Source organism: Gymnoscopelus braueri (assembly GCF_963280865.1).
Source record: "Gymnoscopelus braueri genome assembly, chromosome: 12".
Taxonomy (NCBI): Eukaryota; Metazoa; Chordata; class Actinopteri; order Myctophiformes; family Myctophidae; genus Gymnoscopelus; species Gymnoscopelus braueri.
Window position 1 is genome coordinate 7,517,216 of NC_137614.1, and position 27,192 is coordinate 7,544,407.

General features: G+C 41.7%; 1 protein-coding gene across 1 annotated transcript in view; it reads right to left on the reverse strand.

Moving 5' to 3' along the window:
* Positions 1 to 27,192, reverse strand: part of LOC308097450 (uncharacterized protein) — a gene marked incomplete at its 5' end in the record, with an annotated part of 177,783 nt that overhangs the window by 24,433 nt on the left and 126,158 nt on the right. Inside the window, one exon of the mRNA XM_080445209.1 lies at positions 2,543 to 2,632. Coding sequence (XP_080301335.1) covers positions 2,543 to 2,632 — 90 coding nt within the window. The remainder of the gene's footprint in view (positions 1 to 2,542; positions 2,633 to 27,192) is intronic.

A 27,192-nucleotide genomic window follows, 5' to 3' on the forward strand; every position in this document is an offset into this window, starting at 1 on the left:
ACCATATACTAAGGAGTTACCAAAGCAGCTACGCCACAAATATGGAGTGTGTTGTGTAACCTCAATGTGTCGTCATGGCATCAGACTCAAGAAAATCTCTCAGTTCCATATATGGCCACAAAAGGGGCCAGCCCATACATGGTCATATACTGATGACATCAGGGAACTTAATATATGCCCATAAAAGGGACAAGGACTGACATATACAGAGATCTCCATATATGGCCCAATCAGTTTTGATCGGCTGTGCAGCATAGATGTGAGTGCCGTGTAGCGGCTCGAACTCTAGATGTGAGGGCCACGTAGCAGCCTAAACTCTAGATGTGAGGGCCACGTAGCAGCCTGAACTCTAGATGTGAGGGCCACATAGTAGCTCAAACTCTAGATGTGAGGGCCACGTAGCAGCCTGAACTCTAGATGTGAGGGCCACGTAGCAGCCTAAACTCTAGATACGAGGGCCACGTAGCAGCCTGAACTCTAGATGTGAGGGCCACATAGCAGCTCAAACTCTAGATGTGAGGGCCACGTAGCAGCCTGAACTCTAGATGTGAAGGCCAAGTAGCAACTTGAACTCTAGATGTGATGGCCACGTAGCAGCCTGAACTCTAGATGTGAGGGCCACGTAGCAGCCTGAACTCTAGATGTGATGGCCACGTAGCAGCCTGAACTCTAGATATGAGGGCCACATAGCAGCCTGAACTTTTGATGTGACGGCCATGTAGCAGCTGAACTCTAGATGTGAGGGCCACGTAGCAGCCTAAACTCTAGATTTGAGGGCCACATAGCAGCTCAAACTCTAGATGTGAGGGCCACGTAGCAGCCTGAACTCTAGATGTGAGGGCCACGTAGCAGCCTGAACTCTAGATGTGAGGGCCACGTAGCAGCCTGAACTCTAGATGTGAGGGCCACGTAGTAGGCGTAGAGGAAACCATGCAAGGCACCAACCTGCTCATCGGGAGCAGTTTAGGGGTTCAGTGTCTTGCTCAAGGACACTTGGACACTTAGCCAGGAGGAGCCAGGAATCAAAATGGAACTTTCGGATTCCAAGACGGCCGCTCTACCTCCTGAGCCACTGCCACCCACAATAATAAAAGAGCCACGTAGGGAAGAACACAGACCTGCACCTACTGTATGCATCATAACTTATGATACGTATCATACGTGATGACGCATGCTTAAAAAGAACAGATCTACAAGCTAGTGTCCTGTACCATTGATAGCTTGAAAATCTGTTTATTTCTCTTTTTTTCTCTTTGTGACAACCTCCTACTATGCCATTTAAATTTGCTGCACAGATCACAGTCAAGCAGCTGACTGCTGGACACAGACATACACACCACGACGCCGGCTCATAGACAATGATACAGAAAAGAGAGAACGCTTTTATCTCCGTCAGAAACAAAAACAAATCACGTTCATTTTAACTCATTCACTGCCAAGGACGACCTATGACAAGACATCGTCCAAACGCCCTCACTGTCAAGGACGACTTATGACGACTTTTTGTGTGTTTGTGTGTGTGTGTGTGTGTGTGTGTGTGTGTGTGTGTGTGTGTGTGTGTGTGTGTGTGTGTGTGTGTGTGTGTGGATGGATGGATATGAATGGATTGCACCTGCTATTTATATCCAATTACAATATAGGAGTATTTCAGTAGCTGTATGCACCCTATCTTCACCTACCTTAGGATATGTCTACAAACCTTTCCACTAGATCATTCATGTGGATGTTCATCAGAACAAAGTAATTATGCTTCTGCACTGTTAACACATTGATTGCCAAGATCGCATTGATGCGTTCTTTCAAATCCATCGCTTGCTTGCCGCAATTCAAAAGAACGCATTGATGCGTTCTTCTGTTCTTTAGAATTTTCATTGTTTAATCTGTGATCGCGCGGCTCTGTTTATTTTTCATCAGCACTTTCGTTTTCCACTTATGTCACACTCACCCGGAGCCGGATGTATAACTTAGATTTCGTTTCCGGGTCACGTTGTTTTTCTCCGGTAATTTTCGTTCAGAATAGGGAAAAACACGTTTTTTCACACGGTATAAAAAATGAACGGACAGCTCAACTTCTATTTTCTTTGGTCCGGGTGACTAACAGTCATCGTCGTCGTGTATCACATCGTTTTCAGGCCGATCAGGGGATCAGGGATTGTCGAAAACATAACATACAGTGTATGACCGGATGTGACGTGGGCCTGTTTGGGAGGGGGCGAGCGAGGTGATCAATGTGTGGATTTGCTGCTCTCTACTGGTGGAACTGTTGTATGTATTTAAAACCACAATCAGAGAATTTATTTGAATGAAAAATTAAAAAAAAAAAAAAAACACGCAAATTGCTGGCATAGGGGTGAGTACATGATGAATAAACTCATTGGCAGTCAATGTGTTAAATAGGCTAATCTAATCTAACATAAACTAAACAATGTGACAGGTTGCAATGCGTTGTGAGCTTGTAGATCTGCTATTTTGGGCTAATGTTCCCCCAAAATATGGATGCTGGGGTTCAAGTGGGTCATTGAATACATATGTGTCATCTCACCTTCAGTTGTAGAGACTCTTCTACTTGTTGACGTTGAACTCGAACTTGGTGGGTCAGCGTTTGTAGCTTCATGCTGGTCTGATGTTACAACTATTGTGTCAGAAAAGACAACAGACATGAATGACATAATTTTGAATCTTGTTACTGCACACCTAACGGTGAAAACCCTGATTTTGCACATTGGTACATGTGATATAGAGGGGAAAAAGTCAGAAATCCTAAAACAGCATTTCACTGCTTTATTCAGCACAATCAGCTCCCTAGATGTTGATGTTTGCATCAGTGTCCCAATACCACCTACAAAAGGCGGCGATGAACGATTCAGTAGACTCTGCACTGAGCAAGTGGCTTTCAACTCCGTATACCAACAAATCTTCGGAGACACTTTTTTTCAAATGGAATTCACCTAATCAAGCTAGGAGTAAAAGTGTTCATCTCAATTCAATTCAATTCAATTTTATTCAATTCAATTTTATTAAAGTGTCAAATCACAACAAGTTGTCTCAAGACACTTTACAAGAGACCCGACAATCCCACCCTGAGCAAGCAATTTTGCGACAGTGGCAACAAAAAACTCCCTCTTAACTGGAAGAAACGTCAGGCAGACCCTAGGCTCTAGGGTGGCGGCCTTCTGCCTCGACCGTGTCGGGTGTCAAACGTGTTTTACACCCTACGTGTGCCTCCGCCACCCTCTGCCAAGGCCAGAACACAAGAATCCAAAACAACAGATAGTGCTGAGTTATCTGCTACCCCTGTTGAAGCTGCGGCTCCCCTCACCGAGGATGGTGGAGGAGCATCCACAACAATTGAACTCACAGATAGTGAAGTCTTGGAATTAAAAACAAAAGGCAGTGTACTGAAAACAACTGCTGATAACCCAAATCCCCAGGAGGAGATTGCCACAGTCGTGCCAGCCTGCGCCGTAGCTGAGGAAGAAGGCACAGACTCTATAGAGGAGTCTATCAGAGAGGAAGAATATCAAACTCCATCACCTTCGTCCTCTTCATCATCTTTTTCCCTGTCCCCAATACCGCTACTGGAGTTTACCAGCAGCATGAATGACTTGATTAGCGCAGGGATTAGACTCACCCCCCTAATCAAACGCCAGGCCCCACAACCACCAACCTTGTTCTGCCCCCCACCCATCCCCCCTCCATGACGCCATCAAAAGAACACCCTGGTGGCCTCCCAGCTGACACGTCTAGAGAATACATTTGATAACTGATACCAGCAGGGTCCAGCATGCCTCGCATAAAACATGTTGGGCCCATGTTCTTTCAGATAGCCTTGTAACAAACAAGGTTTACAATATATCCACTGTTATTTCAAAGCAAATTTAACATGCATTCCCCGTAGATGCAACAGCCCAATAGTAGAATGCCTTAAGGGGGTCACAGTGAGTAACCTTGTTTGTATAAACAATGCTCCTAAAATTACTCCCTCTGCTCTCATTAATAATGTGAATTTTATTGATTTGAAGACTGCACAAGAACTGCACGCTTGTGATGGCTTAAAATGTATTCATTTGAATATTAGGAGCATGGCTCTAAAACTTGATTTTATTAATATTCTGATTAAGGGGGTTCCCTTGATGTGTTTGTCTTATCAGAGACTTGGCTGACTGAGCTTACACTGGACTCTGATATTGCCATAAATGGCTATAATCCTTTTAGAATAGAGAGGAAATCAAGAGCTGGTGGGGCTAATTTTAGTCAGGACATATTTAGCTGCACATGTCCTTGAAATGTCATCTATCCCTAAACGTTTTGAATAATATATTATTTAGATATTTGTCTGGGTGGTGATATCCACTGCACTGTTATTGGTACTTATCGCCCCCCTTCAGCGCCAGTTTTGGCTCTGGAGGAATTTGGGAAGCTGCTGTCTAAATATGTGTCTTCAGAGGTTCTTATTTTGGGAGACATGAACCTGGACTGGCTTTCTAATAATTCTGCCTGTCTGAAACAGCTATGTATAGATTTAAACCTATCTCAGCTCATCCAGCATACTACCAGACCAAACATAAATAACCCCTCTAGATCTACTTTGATAGACCTAGCTCTAGCTAACAGACCAGCCAAATACCCTTATAGCATGGTTTTTGCTCAAGGTGTCAGTGATTGCCCCAGAGTCTGTGTTAGAGTTGCAAAAGCTGATAAAACTAAGCGGTGGATGATTATTAAACATGATTTCATAATTTTCAATTTAAGTTTTTAAAGGTATCATGACATTCATTTTGACTTTTTTATTTTTTATGTTTTTTTGGGGGGTTTTATGACCTCAATTACACACAAGAAATCGGAACTTTGAACATTCAGTGGATTTTCTGTGGTCTGGGGTTTTCTGAATAATTAGGCTGAAAAGTAATCTGACCTTCGACAGTGAGGTCACAGCCGATTAATCCCGCCCACTCTCCTCCTCGCCCCTCCCCTCCCCTATCCTTTCCTTTAGGGGGGGCGGAGCAGAGGCGATGATTGACAGGCAAAATCCCTCACCAGCGACACCCGCAGGCAAAGATTTCTTTTTTCATTGCAGTTGAAAAGGCTTTAGAAATGTGAGAGAAAAACACCTGCCATGGATCAATGGAGTGGAATTTTTTGTTAAAACTTTCTATACACGTTTGAAGGACCATGAAAAAGACTTTTAATATGTGGTAAAACTGAACGTCATGAAACCTTTAATGAACAGGTTTTTTTTTTACATATTTTATTTTATTCTGATTTGGACAGGGTCATTTCAACTCAAGACCCTGACCTAGCTCTTAATCTATTTCTTACTATTTTTTATTATGTTACTGATGCCCCCTATAAGAATTTTAGAGTAAAATCGATCGAGTCCCTGGTTTTCAGCGGATCTCAAAGAGGCCCGCACATGTTGCCTGGAAAGGCCAGAAGTTCTGGTGAACCAGCAGACTGGTTATCTTTTAGATTATTGCATTACATTACATTACATTACATTACATTACAGTCATTTAGCAGACGCTTTTATCCAAAGCGACTTACAATAAGTGCATTCAACATAGGTAGGGAACGAAACTACTAATCACCATAAGTCTTAAGTGCATTTCCTGCAAAAACAAGCAACCAAGAGTATACCTAGCGCTAAGGTAAAAGTCCAATATATCAGCTACCTACTTTCTTAAACAGATGAGACAAAATAGCAAAATCAAATGAGCATGAGCTAAAACAAATAAGTGTATCGACTAAACAAGATCCAATAAAACAATACAACAATAAAACAAAAGTTCGTACAACTAGTTAACAACAAGTAGGCCAGGCAGAGAGGAAGGGTAGTGTTTCCTGAAGAGGTGGGTTTTCAGCCTGCGGCGAAAGATGGGCAGTGACTCTGCTGTCCTGACATCAGTGGTAAATTCATTCCACCACTGTGGGGCCAGAACAGAAAAAAGTCGTGACCGTGTCGATCGACCAGAAGGACCCTTGAGTGACGAGGCAATCAGTCGCCCCGAGGTGGCAGACCGAAGTGGTCGGGCAGGGGTGTAGGCATTGACCATAGCCCGGAGGTAAGAAGGAGCTGTTCCTTTCACTGCCCTATAGGCTAGCACCAGGGTTTTAAACTGAATGCAAGCCGCTACAGGGAGCCAGTGCAGAGAACGGAGAAGGATAGTTGTGTGGGAGAACTTGGGGCGGTTGAGAAATAAAGGTAATAGTATGGTCAAAAAGGCTAAATCTGATTTGTATTCATTTAGTTTTACCAAGACACAAGGTAATGCAGCTAGTTTTTGGAAGGTCGTAAAATCACTAAAAGCTAGGCCTCTCTCCCGTCACAGATTAGCTATGTTGTTTTAAATAAATTCGATATTTGTGATGCTTTTAACAATCATTTCACTAATTTCACTGGACACACAGACAGAGAGAGGAATTGTTCCCTAAATCATGGCTCTGCCTAAACCTGTGATGTGACAATAAAACTGATTCTAAATCGACATCGGTCTATGGAACTGGACACGGACAATCACACTGGCGTTGCGTCTCGGCGTTCAGAGGTCCTATCTCATGACTTTTTAGCCTGTTTTTAACCTACTTTTAGACATTGTCTTTAACAACACTTTTTAAACTTTGATTGTTTGATGGCCATACTGCACCATGGTCGAAGATCACCATCAATAACGACTGAAATCACGCGTTATCCTGCGACACCGGTACAATTGTGTACCCCTGCTAGACCCGTTCAACGCAGTGGGTCCCTATCGGGACCCTTGTGTGTAAGTACCGCTCTGGATCGCATCCTACCTGTACATCTATAATATCTACAACATCTGATCAACGCACTGGACTCCTTTCGGAGTCCAGGTGTGTAAGTAGCCTTTCTAGCCGCTGCTAACCACTTAGCCCTTGGCTAAACAACAAACACCAGTATCTATCCATTGGACTGTGTACTGGCAGTTATTTCTCTCTCCTTAGATGTCGCCACTTACCTCAGATGATTCCGAACTGGTCACCTTAAGGTCCGAGCTCGAGACCATCGAGGGAGTCCTGAAGGATGTCCTCCGGAGGAAGTCGCTGCTGCAGTCCAGGCTGGACAAACTGGTTCCCAACGGACCCCGCTGTTCGAGTCCCACTCCGGTCCGCTCCTGGACGTCTGTTGTCAGGAATGGGAGAAAGCGTTCTCTTCCCTGGTTCTCTCCTGGAGGTACCGATAGCCCCATTCCACTGACCAACTTCTTCACCCCACTGGCCTGTTTATCCGAGCCACAACAAGCTACCCCGGAGCCAGCGGCTAGCAGCGAGCTAGCTGTGGCTAATAGGATGCTAACATCTACTACCGTGCGGAGCGTGGCAAATGGGTTGCTACCAGACCCTCGTCCGCCAGCTGGCTATCAGCAACAGGTCTTCTCAAAATCCAACAGAAAGCGTTCATGTCCCTCGACCCCTCGAATCCACCATAAACGCTCTCGTCGCAGAACCCCCTCGCCTCCTGCTGTCCATAAGTCCAAGCGTGTTCCTACTACTCTCCCACTGCCCAGCGGTCTGATGGACACAGCTGTGGACAATCGTGACGTCACAAACTCTACTGACGTCACCATTGCCAAGGAAATCCCAGCCGAAACTCCAGCGTCTGTCCCAGCTGACAGTAACGTCAATGGGGGGTCCCCCAACGACGCGATGGTCACAGCTGCGGCGGAACGTGACGTCACTAATGCCACCGTTACCAATACATTTAAGGACAATCCCCTCTGGTCCAAACTCTCTATTTATAAGGGAGGATGCAAGGACAGGCCCCCACAGGTTGTCATTATTGGTGACTCGATTATCAGAGCTGTTGTGATCCCTGGTGCCATCACCTATTGTCTCCCTGGTGGCAAAGTCCACAATCTAGTTGAATTGGCCCCCATTGTCTTAGATCTCCATCCCACTGCTCAGACCCTCTTTATTCATGTTGGCTCCAATGATGTCCTGAACAGACTTTCTGTGAAACTCAGGGAAGATTTGGAATCACTTGCCACCACTGTACAGAGTCTGGGCAAAACATGTGTGTTTTCTGGCCCCATCCCAGCCCCCTCTAAGAGTCCTGAACACTTTAGCAGGCTCTGGAGCCTGCATGAATGGCAAAAAGCCTTCTGTCAGGCCACCGGAGCTGGCTTCATCAGCAATTTCGACAGTTTTTGGACTAGAAATCACCTTTATAAACGTGATGGCCTGCACCTAAATTCAAAAGGCACCAATCTATTAATTACTCACTACATACAGTTCATAGCTTGCAGCTCTAAGTGACATGCACCCCAGCATGATCCCACTACAGTAGTTTTTCATTACAATAATCATGAGCATCTCCCTTTGGTTCATGCTGATTCCATTTTTCTCTTCTGCCCCATGACCATCCCTGTTCTTATCAGGTCCAGACAATCTTCACTCAACAACATCGCCCCTCGCACAGTCACTCCATCTAACCTCATTTACATTCCTTGCCTACCTATAGCCCCTGCCATTAAGGCTGTTCCATTTAAAATGGCCTTAATTAATACCAGGTCAGTCTGTAAAAAGCCCTTCATTTTAAGAGACTTTTTTAAATCACATCACCTTGATTTTTTATTTTTAACAGAGACCTGGTTGAAAGACGGAGACAACGTAACCGTGAACAAGCTCTGCCCCGCTTCCTGCAGAGTTATTAATGCTCCTAGGTTGTCCGGCCGTGGAGGTGGTCTAGCCGCTGTAGTTTCCAAACAGTTTGCTTGCCGCTCTGTGGACATCGATAATTTTGAGACCTTTGAGGCTCTCCTGCTTAGGATTGGATCTGCTAATCCTCTCTTTATTTTATTATGTTATCGCCCACCAGGTTCTAAAAGTGAGTTTTTAACGGAATTCTCTGAGTTTTTATCTTCTGTCGTTATGAAGGCTGATAACATGGTCCTGACAGGTGATTTTAACTTTCACATTGACAATCCCGCCGACAATTTAGCGAATGATTTTATGAGTATTACTCAATCACTGAATTTGACTCAGCATGTGTTTGGGCCGACACATGACCAGGGTCACACACTGGACTTAGTTTTTACACTGTCATTGAACCTCAATAATCTACATGTGGGGGAGTTCTTTCTCTCTGACCACAAATATATTCTTTTTAACATAGATTTTATTGCCGAGACCCAACCCATCAAACGTTTAACCCGCTCTCGCATTCTTAACAGTTCCTCTGCTGAAAAATTTTCCTCTGTTTTTAAGATCTTAGTAAGGTTGCGATAGCTCCCACTGACACCAATGCCCTCGTCTGCCACTTTAATCATTTGTGTTTGTCTGCCCTAGATATAGTTGCCCCCCTCAAAACAAAAAACAAGTGTGCTGGTGCTGTTAATGCATCCCCGTGGATAAATGAGGACATCCGCAGATTAAAAAGAGAATGTAGAAAGATAGAGCGACGGTGGAAAAAGACTAAGGAGACAGTTCACTTCACCCTCATGAAGGAACTTCTGTCTGCCTTTAATCACAACGTTGAGGATGCAAGAGCTGCTTATTTCTCCAATCTGATTAACACTAATAAGAATAGGCCTAAGGCTCTTTTTGCCGTGCTTAACACTCTGGTTAACCCAGCTCCCCCCCAGTTCCTATCTTCTCTAATAATGACTGTGATCAATTTCTATCATTTTTCCTTGATAAAGTGGACAATATTAGGTCTAAGATAACACCGCCTAGTATCACCATAGCTGACCATCCTCCCCCAGTCTCGTCACTGTCCCAGTTTAACATGATCTCCTTAGAGGATCTCTCATCAATTGTGTCTCATATGAATCCCTCCTCTAGCCCTGTAGACACCATTCCTACTGCCCTTTTAAAAGATGCTATTAACTGTCTAAATCCTTACATCCTGTCAATAATCAATAGCTCCTTATCCTCTGGGTGTGTACCCGATCACTTTAAACACGCAAGTATCCAACCACTCTTAAAAAAACCAAGCCTTGATCCACAAGTTCACAGCAATTACAGGCCAATCTCCAAACTCCCTTTCATCTCAAAAATTTTAGAAAAAGTTGTCTGCAATCAACTTCTACAGTTCCTTAATAATAACAATACATTTGACAAGTTTCAGTCCGGCTTCCGCCAGAAGCACAGCACTGAAACTGCACTACTGAAAGTCTCTAGTGACATCCTCATGAGGGCCGATGTCGGTGAGTGTTCGGTGCTGCTGCTGCTTGACTTAAGCGCAGCGTTCGACACGATAGATCATTCCATCCTCCTTAATAGGCTCCAACAGTGGGTGGGACTAACCGGGTCGGCCCTGGCATGGTTATCCTCCTATCTGACAGGGAGAAGTGTGGCTGTCGCTTGTGACAATTATGTTTCCTCCTCAGCTCCCCTGACCTGTGGGGTCCCCCAGGGTTCCATACTTGGTCCAATTCTATTCTCCCTCTATATGCTCCCCCTGGGCACTCTTATTAACAGCTTTGAAGGAATATCATATCATTGTTATGCTGATGATACACAATTATATCTCTCATTTAAGCAAACTGATCTCACTAAACTCACAGTCTTGCATGACTGTTTAACCGGTATCAATAAATGGATGGCACAAAACTTTTTACAACTCAACCCAGATAAAACCGAAATCCTCATCATAGGCCCTGAGATTAGCTCAAATGCAATTCGTCTGTCCCTTGGTCCCCTGGCAACTAATGTCAAACAGACTGCAAAGAACCTCGGTGTCTTCTTCGACAATCAAATGAACTTTGAGTTCCATATTAAAAAGGTTACCCAGTCATGCTTCTACCATCTACGCAATATTGCAAAAATTAAATCAATGCTCACTTCTCAAGACCTGGAAAAAGTCATGCACGCTTTTGTTTCCTCCCGTCTTGACTATTGTAACGGACTCTATACCACCCTGAGCCGTTCATCATTATCCCGACTCCAACTAGTGCAGAATACGGCAGCCAGAATCCTTACCAACACCAACCGCAGAGCACACATAACTCCGGTGTTAGCCGCACTGCACTGGCTACCAGTTAGGTCCAGAATAGATTTTAAAATTATCCTAACTACTTATAAAGCATTACACGGGCTGGCCCCACCTTATATTTTGGACCTACTGCCTCCTAAGGACAATATGAGATCCCTCAGGTCCTCTGACAAAGGCCTTCTTAAAATACCTGCGTCCAATCGCAAAACAAAGGGTGACCGGGCTTTTGCAGTGGTTGCTCCCACACTGTGGAACGCCCTACCATTGGCCATAAAAAATGCAGAGTCTGTTGAAGGTTTTAAGAGGATGTTAAAAACACATTTGTTCCGTAAGCATTTTTACCCATAAAATTCTACCTGACTTTCACGGACAAATTGCTTTGTTTTAATCCTTGTTGTTGTATTGTTTTATTACTCTATTTATATACTTTTATACTCTGTTGTTAACTTGTTAATTGTGTTAGCACTTTGTAACCTTGTTTTGAAATGTGCTTTATAAATAAAATTTACTTACTTACTTACTTACTGTTCCAAGGGGGGGGGAAATATTAAACCCACTACCTGGCTCTCGACTCTCCATATATTATAACAGTTATAATATATATGTAACACCCGATATTCGAACTCGGGTCTCCCGCATGTAAAGCCAACATCTTAACCACTAAGCTAAAGGGATATCCCTATCACTCAGGGGAGATATTAGACTTTCAGGCCATCAGGCTGAGGTAGTGAACTACTCTGTTACATAATATAAGGGATAATCGCTGGGTAGCTGGTCATTATTGAAAAATAAATCCTGACAGGGTGATTTATTTTTCAATAATGACCAGATACCCACCCGTACATCATCCCGCTTATTAACCGGCTACTTAATACATACATTTATTAATAAATTGACCCAAAAGTAACAACAAAACGAAGTAATTCCTTGCTTACATCAATGACAGTATTCTATAAGCGTTGCGCTGGGCGGACACGGCCGCCACGGAAAACAAGGAAGTGTATTGGATCAAATAGAATAAATTTTTGGTTACTGCATCGTCTATTTCGCTTCAAATGTTTTCAAAAACATTCTTGAGAGCAACTGTAGTACAGATAATCGGCCGGTTGTTTAGAACCGGACTCAAGAGCCACTGTGAGGCCTAGCTGGGTTGTAAGGCCAGCTAGTCGTCCAGGGGCCTGTTCCTCAAAAGGTGAATTAAAAAAGCCTGGCCTTAAGCCAAATCGAGGCTTGACAAAGTCTGACCGCGACGGGATGAGCGGGGGACGGGACGAGACACGCAATAACCCCACATTTGCAAGACCACTTTGGTAGAAATTTGGGTTGTGTAGTTACCTTGCCATCATGATGTAACTCCAAAGGTGGACAAGAAATAAAAAATAATTTCTCCATTGACTAGAAATTGATAATTTAAAATATGCTCCTTATTGACTTACAAAGAGGCTCCTTTAAACCCGTAACTAATAATGTATATATATATTTTAAAAAAAATTAAAAAAAATAATAATAATATATATATATATATATATATATATATATATATATATATATATATATATATATATATATATATATATATTTAAATATATATATTTAAATATATATATATATATATATATATATATATATATATATATATATATATAAATATATATATATATATGTAGGCTATGTATATATGTGTTAGACATTTTTTATAATATAAAAAAGGTAATATATTATCAAACATCTAACAACAATATTAACTATAGTGTTAACAGAGTGACAATGACATATCACATGAGTTATTGTGAAACAATTCTGATTCATGGTCACACACTATTTCAGTAATATAATTACATAGATTATATCTTATTGTATTGATTACATTTTATTTGAATGCAGGGTCATTCAAATGAGTCCATATACAAACACATGTGTTGAATTAACTGTGGAAAAACTTGAAGAACAAAGACACTGGATTAAGTAAGCTTGGCTGTTAGCTTGCTCCTGACCAGGCTAACTTCACAGCTAAATTGCCATGGTAACTAAGGTAGGCTTGCTTCAATTCTCTTTTGAGGAATCGGATAAGGCTAAACTTAGCCAGGGTGAACTGGCTAAACTAATCTTCAAGATAATTCACCTTTTGAGGAACCAACTCAGCTCTAATCCTGGCTAAATTAAGCCAGGATAGGTGGTAAAGCCAGGCTTTAGCTCTAATTCACCTTTTGAGGAACAGGCCCCTGGTACTCTGGAGAGAGTTAAGATGATCTTCGAGCGTCGATGAGGACACTGGATTAACCAGGGCATCCAGGGTCCTTTATACTGCTGGCTGTGCCCCCCTGATGTCACTACGGTAATGTCAGGTAGTGTCAGGCATATCCATATATGGAGTGGGCTGTGTCAGTTATGTCCAAATCTGGGACTATGATGTCAGTCCTGGATGTTTCGGTTATCTCCACATATGGAGTTTCCAGGAGTTTTGTCAGAGCTAGGTATGTTAGGAATCTCCCTTTCTAGAGATTCTAAGCTGTCAGACTTTGTAGGTCAATCGTCTCCATATATAGGCCAGTGCTGGCAAGGATGCCCTGAACGTTCACAACAGCAACGTTTAGCTGTAAATGACATGGTGTATTTGTATACATGGCTGTCATGTTGGATACAGCATAAAATCAAGCAGTGCAGCAGGTGCTCTGAGTTTTTGAATAGACAGAGGTCTGTTATTGAGCTCATCGGTTATTATCCAGAAATTTGATTAACATTTTTGAATTAAATAAAATCGCGACGTTCGACTTCTCCTGGTGGACGTCGACTTGTGTTAATGAAGTCGACTTCAAAAATCATAATCAAGCATTCAACCAAGTCGTGTAATAAAGAGTTATAATATAACTACGCTGTCGACAGGTTTGGCGAGAACGCACGAAAACAAGACACACACACACACACACACACACACGCTCAAAAAAAAGAAAAATGAAACGTTTTTTGCTGCGTCTCCAAACACTTTCTCTTTTGGCACAAAGGCGCTACTATGCCATTATGTAAGACATTGTCTGCCGTTCGAGAGGGGGACTCGCATAGCCAGTGTGGTTCGTTCCGCCAAAACCGCTCACTTGCGTTTCAAATCATATTCTTTGATCGGCTGGTGATTTAACTAAACTGACACAAGGTATTTAGTAAACATACTGGTGTGGATACATTTGAATGAAATCTTGCTCAGGGAGTTACGCTCTGCACTTCTGTTGCAGTGTTGAGGATTTCTTGTGTCTGTCTGTCAAACATGTGGTGTGCGGCCCAATGCAGCTACGGCCAAATATGGACTGTGTTGTCTAACCTCAATGAGTCATCATAACAAATCACTCAGCATATATGGCCATAAACGGGACACCGACTGACAGATACAGAGATCTTCATATATGCCCATAAAGGGGACAAGGACTGACAGATAGAGATCTCCATATATGGCCATATAATACTAGTCACAATAATGGATGAGATTGTAGTTTCATGATGTTTAATTGTTTTGTGGTTGAAAAAAATATGTTTTAGATGATGTTTGTATCATCCCCATTGGGGAAATAAAAGTGGGAAATTAAAAAAGTTATTTTAAATTTCACTGTCTGTTAGTCACGACTCACGACTCAAACAAATGTGCATGCGGCGTGCGTGTGCACACTTACCAAACAAGACTACTTTAATTAATAATACCGATAGGCAAAATTTAAAAAAGCTCAAATCTATTTTTGTTAAGGGTTATGGCTTCAATATAAAACAAAAATAGGTTTTGATGAGGATTGATATTACACTCTGACATCTTCACGCAGCTCCAGTCCCACTCAGTTGTGTGGCACTTTTAGATGGATCTTATATTACTGTAACAGATCTATCCTCCGTGAAATGCTAACCGCCCCCCCCCCCCCATCCGTCTTTTCTTGCACTATTATGCCTGAACTGCTCCTACTGTACCTAATCTGCTGTATATAGAATATATTGTGAAGTTGTTTCCACAAAGTTAGGTGGAAAAAATGCTGTTGGTGTATATAATATACAAAGGTTATATGCACATGTACATTTGATGATGCTCTATTTTATTATATTTTTGCTCTTTTTTGCACTCTTTCACTCTTATTTACCTGTACACAAGGTGTAACAATAAGTACAACCTTGAACCTTGAACAGGGACACCCCTGTTGTTCTAATGCATAGCTGTGCACATGGCGGTCTTAGAACCACATGGAGGTCTTAGAACAGCGATGTCAAACTGGTGTTTTGCGGGCCTGTCGTCAAATCGGTCCCGCGATGTGATTTTAGATTTGTGCCATTTAATACTACTTTTTAATGGAACAAAAGAGAGAGAAAAAAATAGAAAAGAAAAACTGCTGGCAGCAGCTTCTTAATTATGCACTGAGGCTAGCTGCATGGGACTGAATACTGGACAAACTTGTTCTGTGAGAACAATGGCCAAGCCGTAAAGCCACAGCCAATGTCATTAGCATACAGAGGACCATCACCATCATTCAACTCTACCTGGAGAGAACGCTTTTTCAACAGCATCACAACTCCGGTAAAACACTGTTGTATGGAGAAGTATATATCCGTTGCGTCTCTCGTCTGAGGAGTAGAGAGTGGCAGCATTTCTCCCCTGACCCCGCCCCCCTCACCTCTCCCCCTCATACAGCACCGTCTCAACTGAAGGTAGTGAGAAAGGAATAGCCTTCCTTTGTAACCAGTGTTGCTGTTCTCATCTTGAAAACTAGAATCCACTTGTCAGAGGGTGTAACATTCGTAGGATAACCAGCGATAGTTTTAAGGGCAAAATAATTAACACCAGCTGTGAACGCTTGACTGTGAGTGTGTGTGTGTGTGTGTGTGTGTGTGTGTGTGTGTGTGTGTGTGTGTGTGTGTGCTTGTGTGCGTGCGTGCGTGCGTGCGTGCGTGCGTGTGTGTGTGTGTGTGTGTGTGTGTGTGTAACCTCGCGTCACCAGTGTGACACAGTTGGGCGGGCGTGTGTGTGTCTGTGTGTGTGTGTGTGTGTGTGTGTGTGTGTGTGTGTGTGTGTGTGTGTGTGTGTGTGTGTGTGTGTGTGTGTTTGTGTGTGTCTTTCTGAAATGAAACTGAAAGTAACTTCTCCAAAAGGAAGGAATGTGCAATAATGCAACTGCAGAATTTTTTTCCACAGTTGCCTTTTGTTAGGCTATTCAATAATAGTTTTAATTTCTTGAAATCAAATGTATTTAATTTGCAATAATTCAACTGTATGGCATGCTAATGTTTTGAGACATTATATTACTACACAATAGTAAATAAATAATTCTACACATTAAATAAACATGTTTTAAATGGGTTAGGGTTAGGGTGATCTAAACTGATCTAAATATGGATTATAGTTATGATACGTTTTGCCATAATCATGTAGCTCTACAACAGAGGCATAGCCATGACAGCAATGGTACAAAATAATATAAAAAAAAATGTAGCCTATATATATTTTTTTTTTCAATAATAATTTTCAGCCATTCGGCCAAGTGTTTCCTATATTCTGTATTCGGTTTCGGCCAAGAATTTGATATACTGTAGTTACAGCAGTCTAGGGGCGGCCATAACTGAGTGGTTAGTGAGCCCGCCTAGGGAGCCAGAGGCCTTGGTTGCCCCAGGTACGATTCCAGGCCACACCAGCATATGTGTCGATTAAATGAAATTTGTCCCTGAGCAAGACTCTTAACCCCTAATTGCTCACAGGCCCTCATTGGAAACAAGCCCGCAAGGACTTTCATGAACGTCCTGTTAAAAGGAATTATCCTTTAACCTTATTACTTAAGTTCAGTACTTGAGTAAATGTAATTAGTTACTTTACACCACTGTTGTTCTATAAATCTAATCATTTTGCTGGAAAGATTCTGGCACTAAAGTGAAAACGTGGCTTAAAACATGGTAATCGTTACCTAACCACCCACACAGGTATTGTTTAACTTCAAATTATACATTATAAATGATTATAAATTATTCTACTTAACATGGTTTATTGGGGCTCAATAATTGTCAATAATTAAAGTAGCTATTCTTCTTAATACATAAAAAAAAGTGATATACGTGTCTGAGAGAACAGATGCTGTATAACTGAACTGAATGCGTGTGAGCGCGCATGTGCGTCCGCAACTGGTTTCGGCTCACATCAAGTCACCATTTGACCAATGTGGCCCGGACCCCAAAATGAGTTCGACACCCCTGTCTTAGAACCATCACCACAAGGACTGACTCGCCCCACTCTCTCCTAACCGTCTCTGATAAATAGACAAGTCGACTTTATTTCGATTTTATTTAATTCAAACATTTTAATCAAAAATGTTTTTGATCATCATGTTTGCTCCATTATGTGCGTGTGTGCAGAATTCAAACTGCAGGATTGGTTATGGTCAAGGACAGAAGTGATTATTTCCTTTTCCAACTGGGTTGTTTTTCACTGGAACCAGGCATCGGGAGTCATTAATTAATGAGATTTTTTTTCCCTTTTCTCTCTCTCTCTCTCTCTCTCTCTCTCTCTCTCTCTCTCTCTCTCTCTCTCTCTCTCTCTCTCTCTCTCTCTCTCTCTCTCTCTCTCTCTCTCTCTCTCTCTCTCTCTCTCTCTCTCTCTCTCTCTCTCTCTCTCTCTCTCTCTCTCTCTCTCTCTCTCCACTCTTTAGTTTGAAAATTAGAATACTAAGCTGTACTTTTGATCAGAGTTATGTTTACAGTGTGGTATTTATTTAATATTAACGACTAAGTCGACTTGACTTCAACTTTTATGACAGCAAGTCCACTTGCAAAAAAAAATTAATTAAGTGGTTAATAGTGGGGTGCCAGGACACTCAGTCATTTCAAATTCATGTAAAAGTTAATTTTTCACATCCAATTTGTAGATAATGTTCTATAGAACAATTTGGCTCGAAGATAAATAAACCAGATTGAAAAAAAATATATTGTTTTTGCCCCATTTCCAAAATGGCCAAAATCGGAATTATGATCAATTTCTTAATTTTCCCACAATTGCTTTGTAATATTTTTTATTGCTATATCAAGTCAATACTGTGTGAGGAATCAACTGGAGTTAAAATATTTATGTTTTGAACATTCTGGTATGGAAAAAAATAAAGACAGCCATTTACATCGAATTACTTCAAATTACACTATAACTTCTATTAGGCCTGGACAGTCAGTCATTTCAAGTTGTCGTGAAAGTTTAATTTCCACTTCTAATTTGAAGATAAGGGTCTATAGAACAATGTTAGTTTGAGTGTCAAGAAACCAGATTGAAATGTTTTAGTATTTTTCACCCATTTTCCAAAATGCAACAATCAAAATTTGTCTACATGAAGATCAGATTTCCAAAAATCTTAACCCTGAAGGCAAATTGTGTTAATTTATGGCATACATGGTTTTAGGGGTAATAAGGGGTGCTGGATCCAAATCTGCTGTATGCCCAGCTCAGAAATGGCTCAGAAATGGCTGATAATGGCTCAAAATGAACCATTTAAAGATGGCGGCCACCATTATGCTGAACAACATATACTTTTGACTAAACCAGGTATAAACTGGATTGCTTTTTGCTTTATTGGGTTTTCATATGGGGAATACAATGGAATATTCTGATTAGACATAAAATGTGAGGAAAGTGCTTATATTGGGTAAATTGTCATTTATAGGTGAATAGGTTTTCCAACCAACTTTATCCCATGACTTTATAACATATCTGCTGTACAATAAGTACTTACAATATATGGATTTGAAAAGCTCCCGACCTGAGGATTGAGCTGCGCCATCAGGTGTATAGGGAAGATGGGCTACTCAGTGGCCATAACTGAGTGGTTAGTGAGCCCGCCTAGGGAGCCAGAGGCCTTGGTTGCCCCAGGTACGATTCCAGGCCACACCAGCATATGTGTCGATTAAATGAAATTTGTCCCTGAGCAAGACTCTTAACCCCTAATTGCTCACAGGCCCTCATTGGAAACAAGCCCGCAAGGACTTTCATGAACGTCCTGTTAAAAGGAATTATCCTTTAACCTTATTACTTAAGTTCAGTACTTGAGTAAATGTAATTAGTTACTTTACACCACTGTTGTTCTATAAATCTAATCATTTTACTGGAAAGATTCTGGCACTGTAGTGAAAACGTGGCTTAAAACATGGTAATCGTTACCTAACCACCCACACAGGTATTGTTTAACTTCAAATTATACATTATAAATGATTATAAATTATTCTACTTAACATGGTTTATTGGGGCTCAATAATTGTCAATAATTAAAGTAGCTATTCTTCTTAATACATAAAAAAAAGTGATATACGTAATTAGTGTCAGTGTCTGAGAGAACAGATGCTGTATAACTGAACTGAATGCGTGTGAGCGCGCATGTGCGTCCGCAACTGGTTTCGGCTCACATCAAGTCACCATTTGACCAATTTGGCCCGGACCCCAAAATGAGTTCGACACCCCTGTCTTAGAACCATCACCACAAGGACTGACTCGCCCCACTCTCTCCTAACCGTCTCTGATAAATAGACAAGTCGACTTTATTTCGATTTTATTTAATTCAAACATTTTAATCAAAAATGTTTTTGATCATCATGTTTGCTCCATTATGTGCGTGTGTGCAGAATTCAAACTGCAGGATTGGTTATGGTCAAGGACAGAAGTGATTATTTCCTTTTCCAACTGGGTTGTTTTTCACTGGAACCAGGCATCGGGAGTCATTAATTAATGAGATTTTTTTTCCCTTCTCTCTCTCTCTCTCTCTCTCTCTGTCTCTCTCTCTCTCTTGCCCTCCACTCTTTAGTTTGAAAATTAGAATACTAAGCCGTACTTTTGATCAGAGTTATGTTTACAGTGTGGTATTTATTTAATATTAACGACTAAGTCGACTTGACTTCAACTTTTATGACAGCAAGTCCACTTGCAAAAAAAAATTAATTAAGTGGTTAATAGTGGGGTGCCAGGACACTCAGTCATTTCAAATTCATGTAAAAGTTAATTTTTCACATCCAAAAACCCAATAAAGCAAAAAGCAATCCAGTTTATACCTGGTTTAGTCAAAAGTATATGTTGTTCAGCATAGTGGTGGCCGCCATCTTTAAATGGTTCATTTTGAGCCATTATCAGCCATTTCTGAGCCATTTCTGAGCTGGGCATACAGCAGATTTGGATCCAGCACCCCTTATTACCCCTAAAACCATGTATGCCATAAATTAACACAATTTGCCTTCAGGGTTAAGATTTTTGGAAATCTGATCTTCATGTAGACAAATTTTGATTGTTGCATTTTGGAAAATGGGTAAAAAATACTAAAACATTTCAATCTGGTTTCTTGACACTCAAACTAAAATTGTTCTATAGACCCTTATCTTCAAATTAGAAGTGGAAATTAAACTTTCACGACAACTTGAAATGACTGACTGTCCAGGCCTAATAGAAGTTATAGTGTAATTTGAAGTAATTCGATGTAAATGGCTGTCTTTATTTTTTTCCATACCAGAATGTTCAAAACATAAATATTTTAACTCCAGTTGATTCCTCACACAGTATTGACTTGAACCCACTGTCTGGATGAGAGTAACAGGGCTATGGAGCCCCTCAGGTGGGTAGAGGGGGGTATGGAGTGGGTGGTGGGTTTGGAGGTAATAGGGGGTCTGGTTTATGAGTTTAGTGAGCCTATAGGATGCCCCTCAGGTGGGTAAAGGGGAGTATGGGGGTCACTGGATAGAAAGTTATGGGGACCAAGAAAGCACTCCATCGGCTGATTCCCTTTCCCATCTCATAACAGCTGGGGTCACCATAGCTGAGTGGTTAGTGAGCCCGCCTAGGGAGCCAGAGGCCCTGGTTGCCCCAGGTTCGAATCCAGGCCAGGTCAGCATATGTGTCGATGAAATGATATCTGTCCCTGAGCAAGACTCTTAACCCCTAATTGCTCACAGGTTCTCATTGTAAACAAGACCGCAAGGACTTAACTGAACGACCTGTTAAAAAAAAAAGGAAAAGAGCTGCCAAAGAAATAATGCTGTAGAGTGGGGCACTTGTGAGCCCAGGAGGAGTGCTCATAGCCGGTTAGAGAGAGTGTTGATATGTGAGTCGGTTGCTGGTGATGGTGGTTCTAAGAACTCCATGTGGTGCATGGCTATGCGAAAGGCCTCCAGTGGACCTCCATGCGGATCTTCTGGCTCCTCCTATGCCCAAGATAGGTGCTTGTGGGCAGACATAGGTCTGCCCACGAGCAGGACCTATGCAGGAATGCAGGTCAGTCCCCAGAGGTGTCAGGCAGACAAGGATATCCGTATGTCAAACTGGCTCACAGGAGAGTCTGGTTGTTTCTAAGTAATATTACCAGTGGTCATCAGTGACTTATCATTATGGAAAGTAGGTAGCTGATATATTGCACTTTTACCTTAGCGCTAGGTATACTCTTGGTTGCTTGTTTTTGCAGGAAATGCACTTAAGACTTCTGGTGATTAGTAGTTTTGTTCCCTACCTATGTTGAATGCACTTATTGTAAGTCGCTTTGGATAAAAGCGTCTGCTAAATGACTGTAATGTAATGTAATGTAATTATGGCATGGGCTGTAACAGGTGTATACAGAAAGCAATGCTTGTCTGTCCGATAGCAGCAGGGACATGTCCGCTTGTGGGCCTGGAGGTTGGTTACACTAGGATCATATGGAGGAGAATGGAGCACAGGCCATCATGGACTGTTCACCTTTCCCCTATAGCTGTTAAAAAGCTCCAGATAAAAAGCAACAAGCAAAGGTAAACCCTATCCCTGCTACACTCCGCCTCTACCCGTTCCTAGACACCCAGTAGACACTGTATGTTCTGACAGTTCTGCACTGATCTCCACACCTTCTCCAGGCCCATAAGGGGCCATGCCTCTTCACTGTATCCCCACTGTTATGGAGACTTGTCCTACATTTATTTTCAAGTCGCCAGCCAGCGCGGAGACGGTTAAAGTTGAGACGCACGTTACAATTCAAGGGTCCAGTTGTGTGTAATAACAGCGTTGTTTTAACAAAACAAACTTAAAAACGATCAAACGATCAACTTCGCTCTGTGATGTAAATAAATCAGTATAAATGTTTAGTCCAGTATAAAGTAACAAACACAAACTTTTTTCTTCTTTCTAAATCGTGTTATATTCGTGGTCAAGAAACTGCTTACTGCCATCCTCACTCAGGCTCCAAACATTTCCCCCTGTCCAACTGTCCAACCGACAGTCTGGCCGTTTCTCAATACCCGAACTTGTCTGTACTCCCGTCCTCACGAACTCGTGATACGTCATCAGTCGCTGCCCAAGTACTGTTCCAATCCTAAGTTCGCATTTGCCCAAGTACAGACCAAATACCCGGATGTGAACTTGATCCGCCCCCTTTACCGAGCATGCTTCAGACTAGACTCGCTGAGGACTTTTCACAGCAGATTGCCCAGAATGCAACACCGCACCGGACCACCAGCGCTTGAAAAACAGGACCAATATGGCGGACACGGACCGCAGTATTTTTGTTTTGCCACAGAATGTAATTTTAAGATTTATTTTAGGCTTGAATGTTGTTAATTAACTTCAAATCTGTGGCTGATTTGTGCACCGAACTTTCGGACGTTTGTGTAGCCGGCTAGCCGCTGTTAACCCGGCCGCAGATGACCGGCCCGTCAGACCACTGTACCCCGCCTAAGAAGCCTTATTTGCGGCCAGTCCTTTTGAAAGTGTCCGCTGGTTCAGCTGGGTCTTCTTTGTAGTGGTTCAAATGAGATCTAATTAGTTGTGGATATATTATATATATATACATATATTATATGTGTTTATGCGAGTAGTATGCGTCCAGGGAGTTCATTCTGCACTGAGCTGTCAACGAGACTTTTCACCAAGCAAGAGGACTTCATCCAGAGAAATATGCATGCGTTGATCAGTTGTGGAAAAAGTACTCACATTTTTTACTTGAGTAAAAGTAACAATACTGCAATGTAGAAATACTCTGTTACAAGCAAAAGTCCGGAATTAAAAATGTACTTGAGTAAAAGTACAAAAGTATTGGTATAAAAATGTACTTAAATACCAAAAGTTGAAAGTAATCCTTATGCAGAATGTCCCATTTCACAAGTTTTCTAATGTATAAAATCTTTTGAAAATAGCAGACATACAAGTCCTATAAGTGAGCTTGTAGATCGGCTATTTTCTAATGGCCGAAATGTAGATATGGCTCAAGTGGTTAATGTATGTTTTGTAATAATAATCTAAATCTACAAAGTAACTAGTAATTAAAGTTTAAGAGTAAGAGTAGGCTACTGAAAATTGGAAATATACCAGTAAAGTAAAACTACCTCAAAATTTGACTTATACAGTACTTAAGTAAATATACTTAGTTACTTTCCACCACTGGTGTTTATTGATATTTATCAAGCTTGATTCATTTCGTACGCCTGTACATCATTCATGTATTTTTTATTTTGTCATTCCATCAATTTAACTCTGGTTATTTATATTTTGGAAATAAAATTTTAGGTCCACTCTTATTTGTGTGCGATTTTGTCTGACTATACTGTAGGCCACTTTGACTTTTGTATGTGTGAATGTAAGTTTTAACTTCTTTTGATGTGCAGACCTATTGTTAATTATAGTGTAGCCTACTTAGGCTATTTACTTTTAATTAATATAATCCACAATGACGGCACTATTTTCAAATGTGTTGATAGCCTTAGGCTAAATGTTATAAATGTGTGTGTATGTGTATATGTTTATTCAGTTATATTTGTTTATTCTGTTTAGTTTTATATTCTATACCACTCACTCAAAGCACAAGTGATACCTAGGGGGAAACAAATTATTACAAAAAGCCAGAGAAGTGCCATATTACAACATCACGTCGCCTCGCTCGCGAGCCTCCCGTTCTGATCAACTTTATTCCACACGGGTAATTATTTGGTCCAGTGCTCCCAGACCCTTGCCAACGCAGGCTTCTCACCCGCAATCGCCTCCTGACTCCAGCAGGTATGAGGTATGCCAACGGATACAGGATAAGTGGGCACTATGGACATCTGGGCACCTCGATGTAAAACTGGCTATTTACAAAATGTTAAAACATGAAATATTTCAAATATGGTCTTAAGTAAAGTACAGTATACATGATGTGAACATGCACGGTACATCATTATCAGACTTAATTAAGTCTAATAGTAATAAGTTTAACCATTTGAAACCTCTGCAGTGGAGGGCTGCGCCGAAATGAGGTTCCACAGCGTCGCGTGCAGGCAAGTGACGACACAGGCGAAAATTGGTCACTATGCATGATTATTATATTTTCCCGCACATCGTATCCAAACAGTAACGGTAGTCCAGATGTTTTACATTTTAGCGGCCAAGAAAAAATTACCGATGCGTTGAAACAAGCGTTTAAATCGCTTATTTAGTCAGCCTGTGCCTTGTTTTCCCAATGCAATCTTACTGGAGCAGTACAGCGCATGCGGACGGGGGTTGACTGGCCACAGGCTGACTAAAAAAGCGATTTAAACGCTTGTTTCAACCCGTCGTTGAAAATGACTTGGACGATACAATGTAAAACATCTGAGAGAAGGGGGGCTGACCTTTACCTTTGTGCGGAAAAAGGTAAGAATCACGCATAGTAGTGGCCAATTCGCCGGTGTCGTCACCTGCCTGCACACAGCGTCGGGTCTGTAACACCCTGCCTGCCCTGTCTGCTCAAAGTGCAGGGACAAGATCCGCCAGGGGAAAAAAACAAAAAAAATCAACATAAGATTAGCAGCCCCTCACCCTCTTCTGTTGCCTATGTTTTCAAATGAGCCTCATTTGCTAATCGGTCGAACTGTAAATGAGGACCATTTGAAAACCGGTTTGGCCACCGACAGGTGCCCAGAACGCATGGATGCATATTTATAGCAGAAAGAGCTTCACATTTAACTATAGCCATACTCATTCAATTCTGAACCGATTCTTAAAATTAAAAATTCTCTATTAGCTGTGAAGGGTCTCTTCTTTCATGTGTATCAGATCATGATTGTTCGCCATCAAACAATATCAAGCAAAAAGAAAACATCGACCGTCCTTTTCTCCATTGCGCACCTCTCTCCATTCAGAAATGTAAAAGAAGAACCGTCGTCCTAAAACACCCTGCCCCGGGTCTAACCCGGCGGCCTCGGTCCGCGAAAAAAACGGGGCAGTGTGTTTTGGGACGAGCGTTCCGTTTTCCACCTGGAATGGCTCGGTAATTCTCAATAGACTTATCACCCGTTGTTGCGCGACCCCCCGCCCGCTTAACCCCCGGGGGGTTAAGATTCTGGCCCGGTCAACGTTAGAATTCACCTTACGAAAGTGGCTGTGGAGCCTCATAGGAGCTATAGCCTACAGCAGAGGGAGAGGTTCCAAATGGAGCTAGTAATAAAACAATAGTAAAAGGTGGTAGTAAAATAACTTAATATTCCGATTGGAGCTAAACTATCACGTTATCCTTCAACTTCTCGTTTATGCTCCCAAATGACTGGATATACAGGTTTTGTAGCAATTGTAGAAATATTAGAATTAATAGAAATCCTGCCTGCATTGAAAGACATTTAACATGCCATTCTGGAATGATTTATCTTAAAATGGAAAGTAATACTACTTCTAATAATAATGATAATAATTAACATAACAAGACACTGTAATGTTAGTTATTCAAGTAGATATATGGCTAGTGGAGACAAAAATGGAAATTAATGCTATTCCGACACATACGTTGGTGCATAGACCTCCTCTGACTATTCTTGTGGAAATGTGCAGATAGCAGAATAAATATTGCTTCTTTGGGCAATGTGTGTGAAGTACTAGTTGCTACTCCTGATCCTGAATCCATAGATACCTCATTATGTTCATATTGGATAATCCAATCAAAAGTTATAACAGTTCCCATATTTTTCTATGGCTGGTGTGGGGTTGGGAACCGCTGACGCTGACACCCCCTAGAGGCCATTTTCTTTATCTGAGTGCTTGACACTCAAACCAGAAATGTTCTATAGACCCTTAAGTTCAATTTAGTAGTGAAAACAAAACTTTCATCAATTTGAAATTAAAACAACAAATTACCCATACTCGGTCCCCTACTATATCTATTTGTGTCTATGTGCCAATACTGGAAAATTAAATTGATTCTATGGGTAATATGCTTGAAGTACCAAATGCTACTCCTGATCCTGTATCCATACATATCTCATATGTTTAGATCGAATAATCCAATCAAAAGTTACAAAAGTTCACATATTTTGCTAGGGCTGGCAACTGCCGACGCCCCCCTAGAGGCCAATTTTTTATCTGGGTGAAAAAACCTTCGACCAAAATTGTTCTATTGACCCTTACCTTCAAATTAGTAGTGAAAACGAAACTTTTACATGAATTGTAAATGAAAATTAAAAATTACATTGACACGGAACCCCACTATAATGCCCTACTACACACCATCTCCAGGCCCATAAGGTACCATGTCTCTCCACTGTATCCCCAGGAGGAGGATAGGATGCTTATCTTCCACATACACCTGTTGGCAGGGCTGGACTGGGACATGAATTTTGCCCTGACTTTTTGGCCCAGACCGGGCCCAAGGAGGGAGGCGATCCCATATTTGGTGTGACGGATGTAACCAATATGGTATAAATACTGCTGTATATCTCTGTTCTGGGGGGGATTGGTAGAGAAGCTTGTGTGAGGTGTCACTTGTTTGTCCCTTTAGCCGGGCGACGGACATAGCCTTGTGCGGAGCTTCTCCCGTTTTAGCTCTCTCCGATTAGTTCCTTTTTGGTGATCACGCTGCAACGAGGTTGCGGGGAGCGATAGTGGAATCTGCTGTATTTGACTGGGACCTTGGCATTGCCCATAATCTGGTTGAATAAACAGATAATTTTGTCAGCTCCTAGCATTACCGATTGTTGGGTCACTTTATCTGAGGTAGCAGCCTATTGCATGGGAATGATAGATATTTTCCAGATCTGACTCTGGGGATATGTTGTCAATGACCGTGTATGTTGCAGGAATTGAGGAATATTATCCAGATTCAACATTCAATCAAGAATTCTAGGCAAGCCCGTCTCTTGGTTGAATTAAGTGTCTGGGGAATATTTTTCTGTCTGTGTCGGGCACCTTAGATTGAGGACTCGGAGATAGAGCTTGGGGGTCTGTTGTCTGTCTTATCAGAAAATCTGCCTTCTCATATATATATTCTTGTATTATTGCTAAAAGCCTGTATTATCTTGAGTGTTAA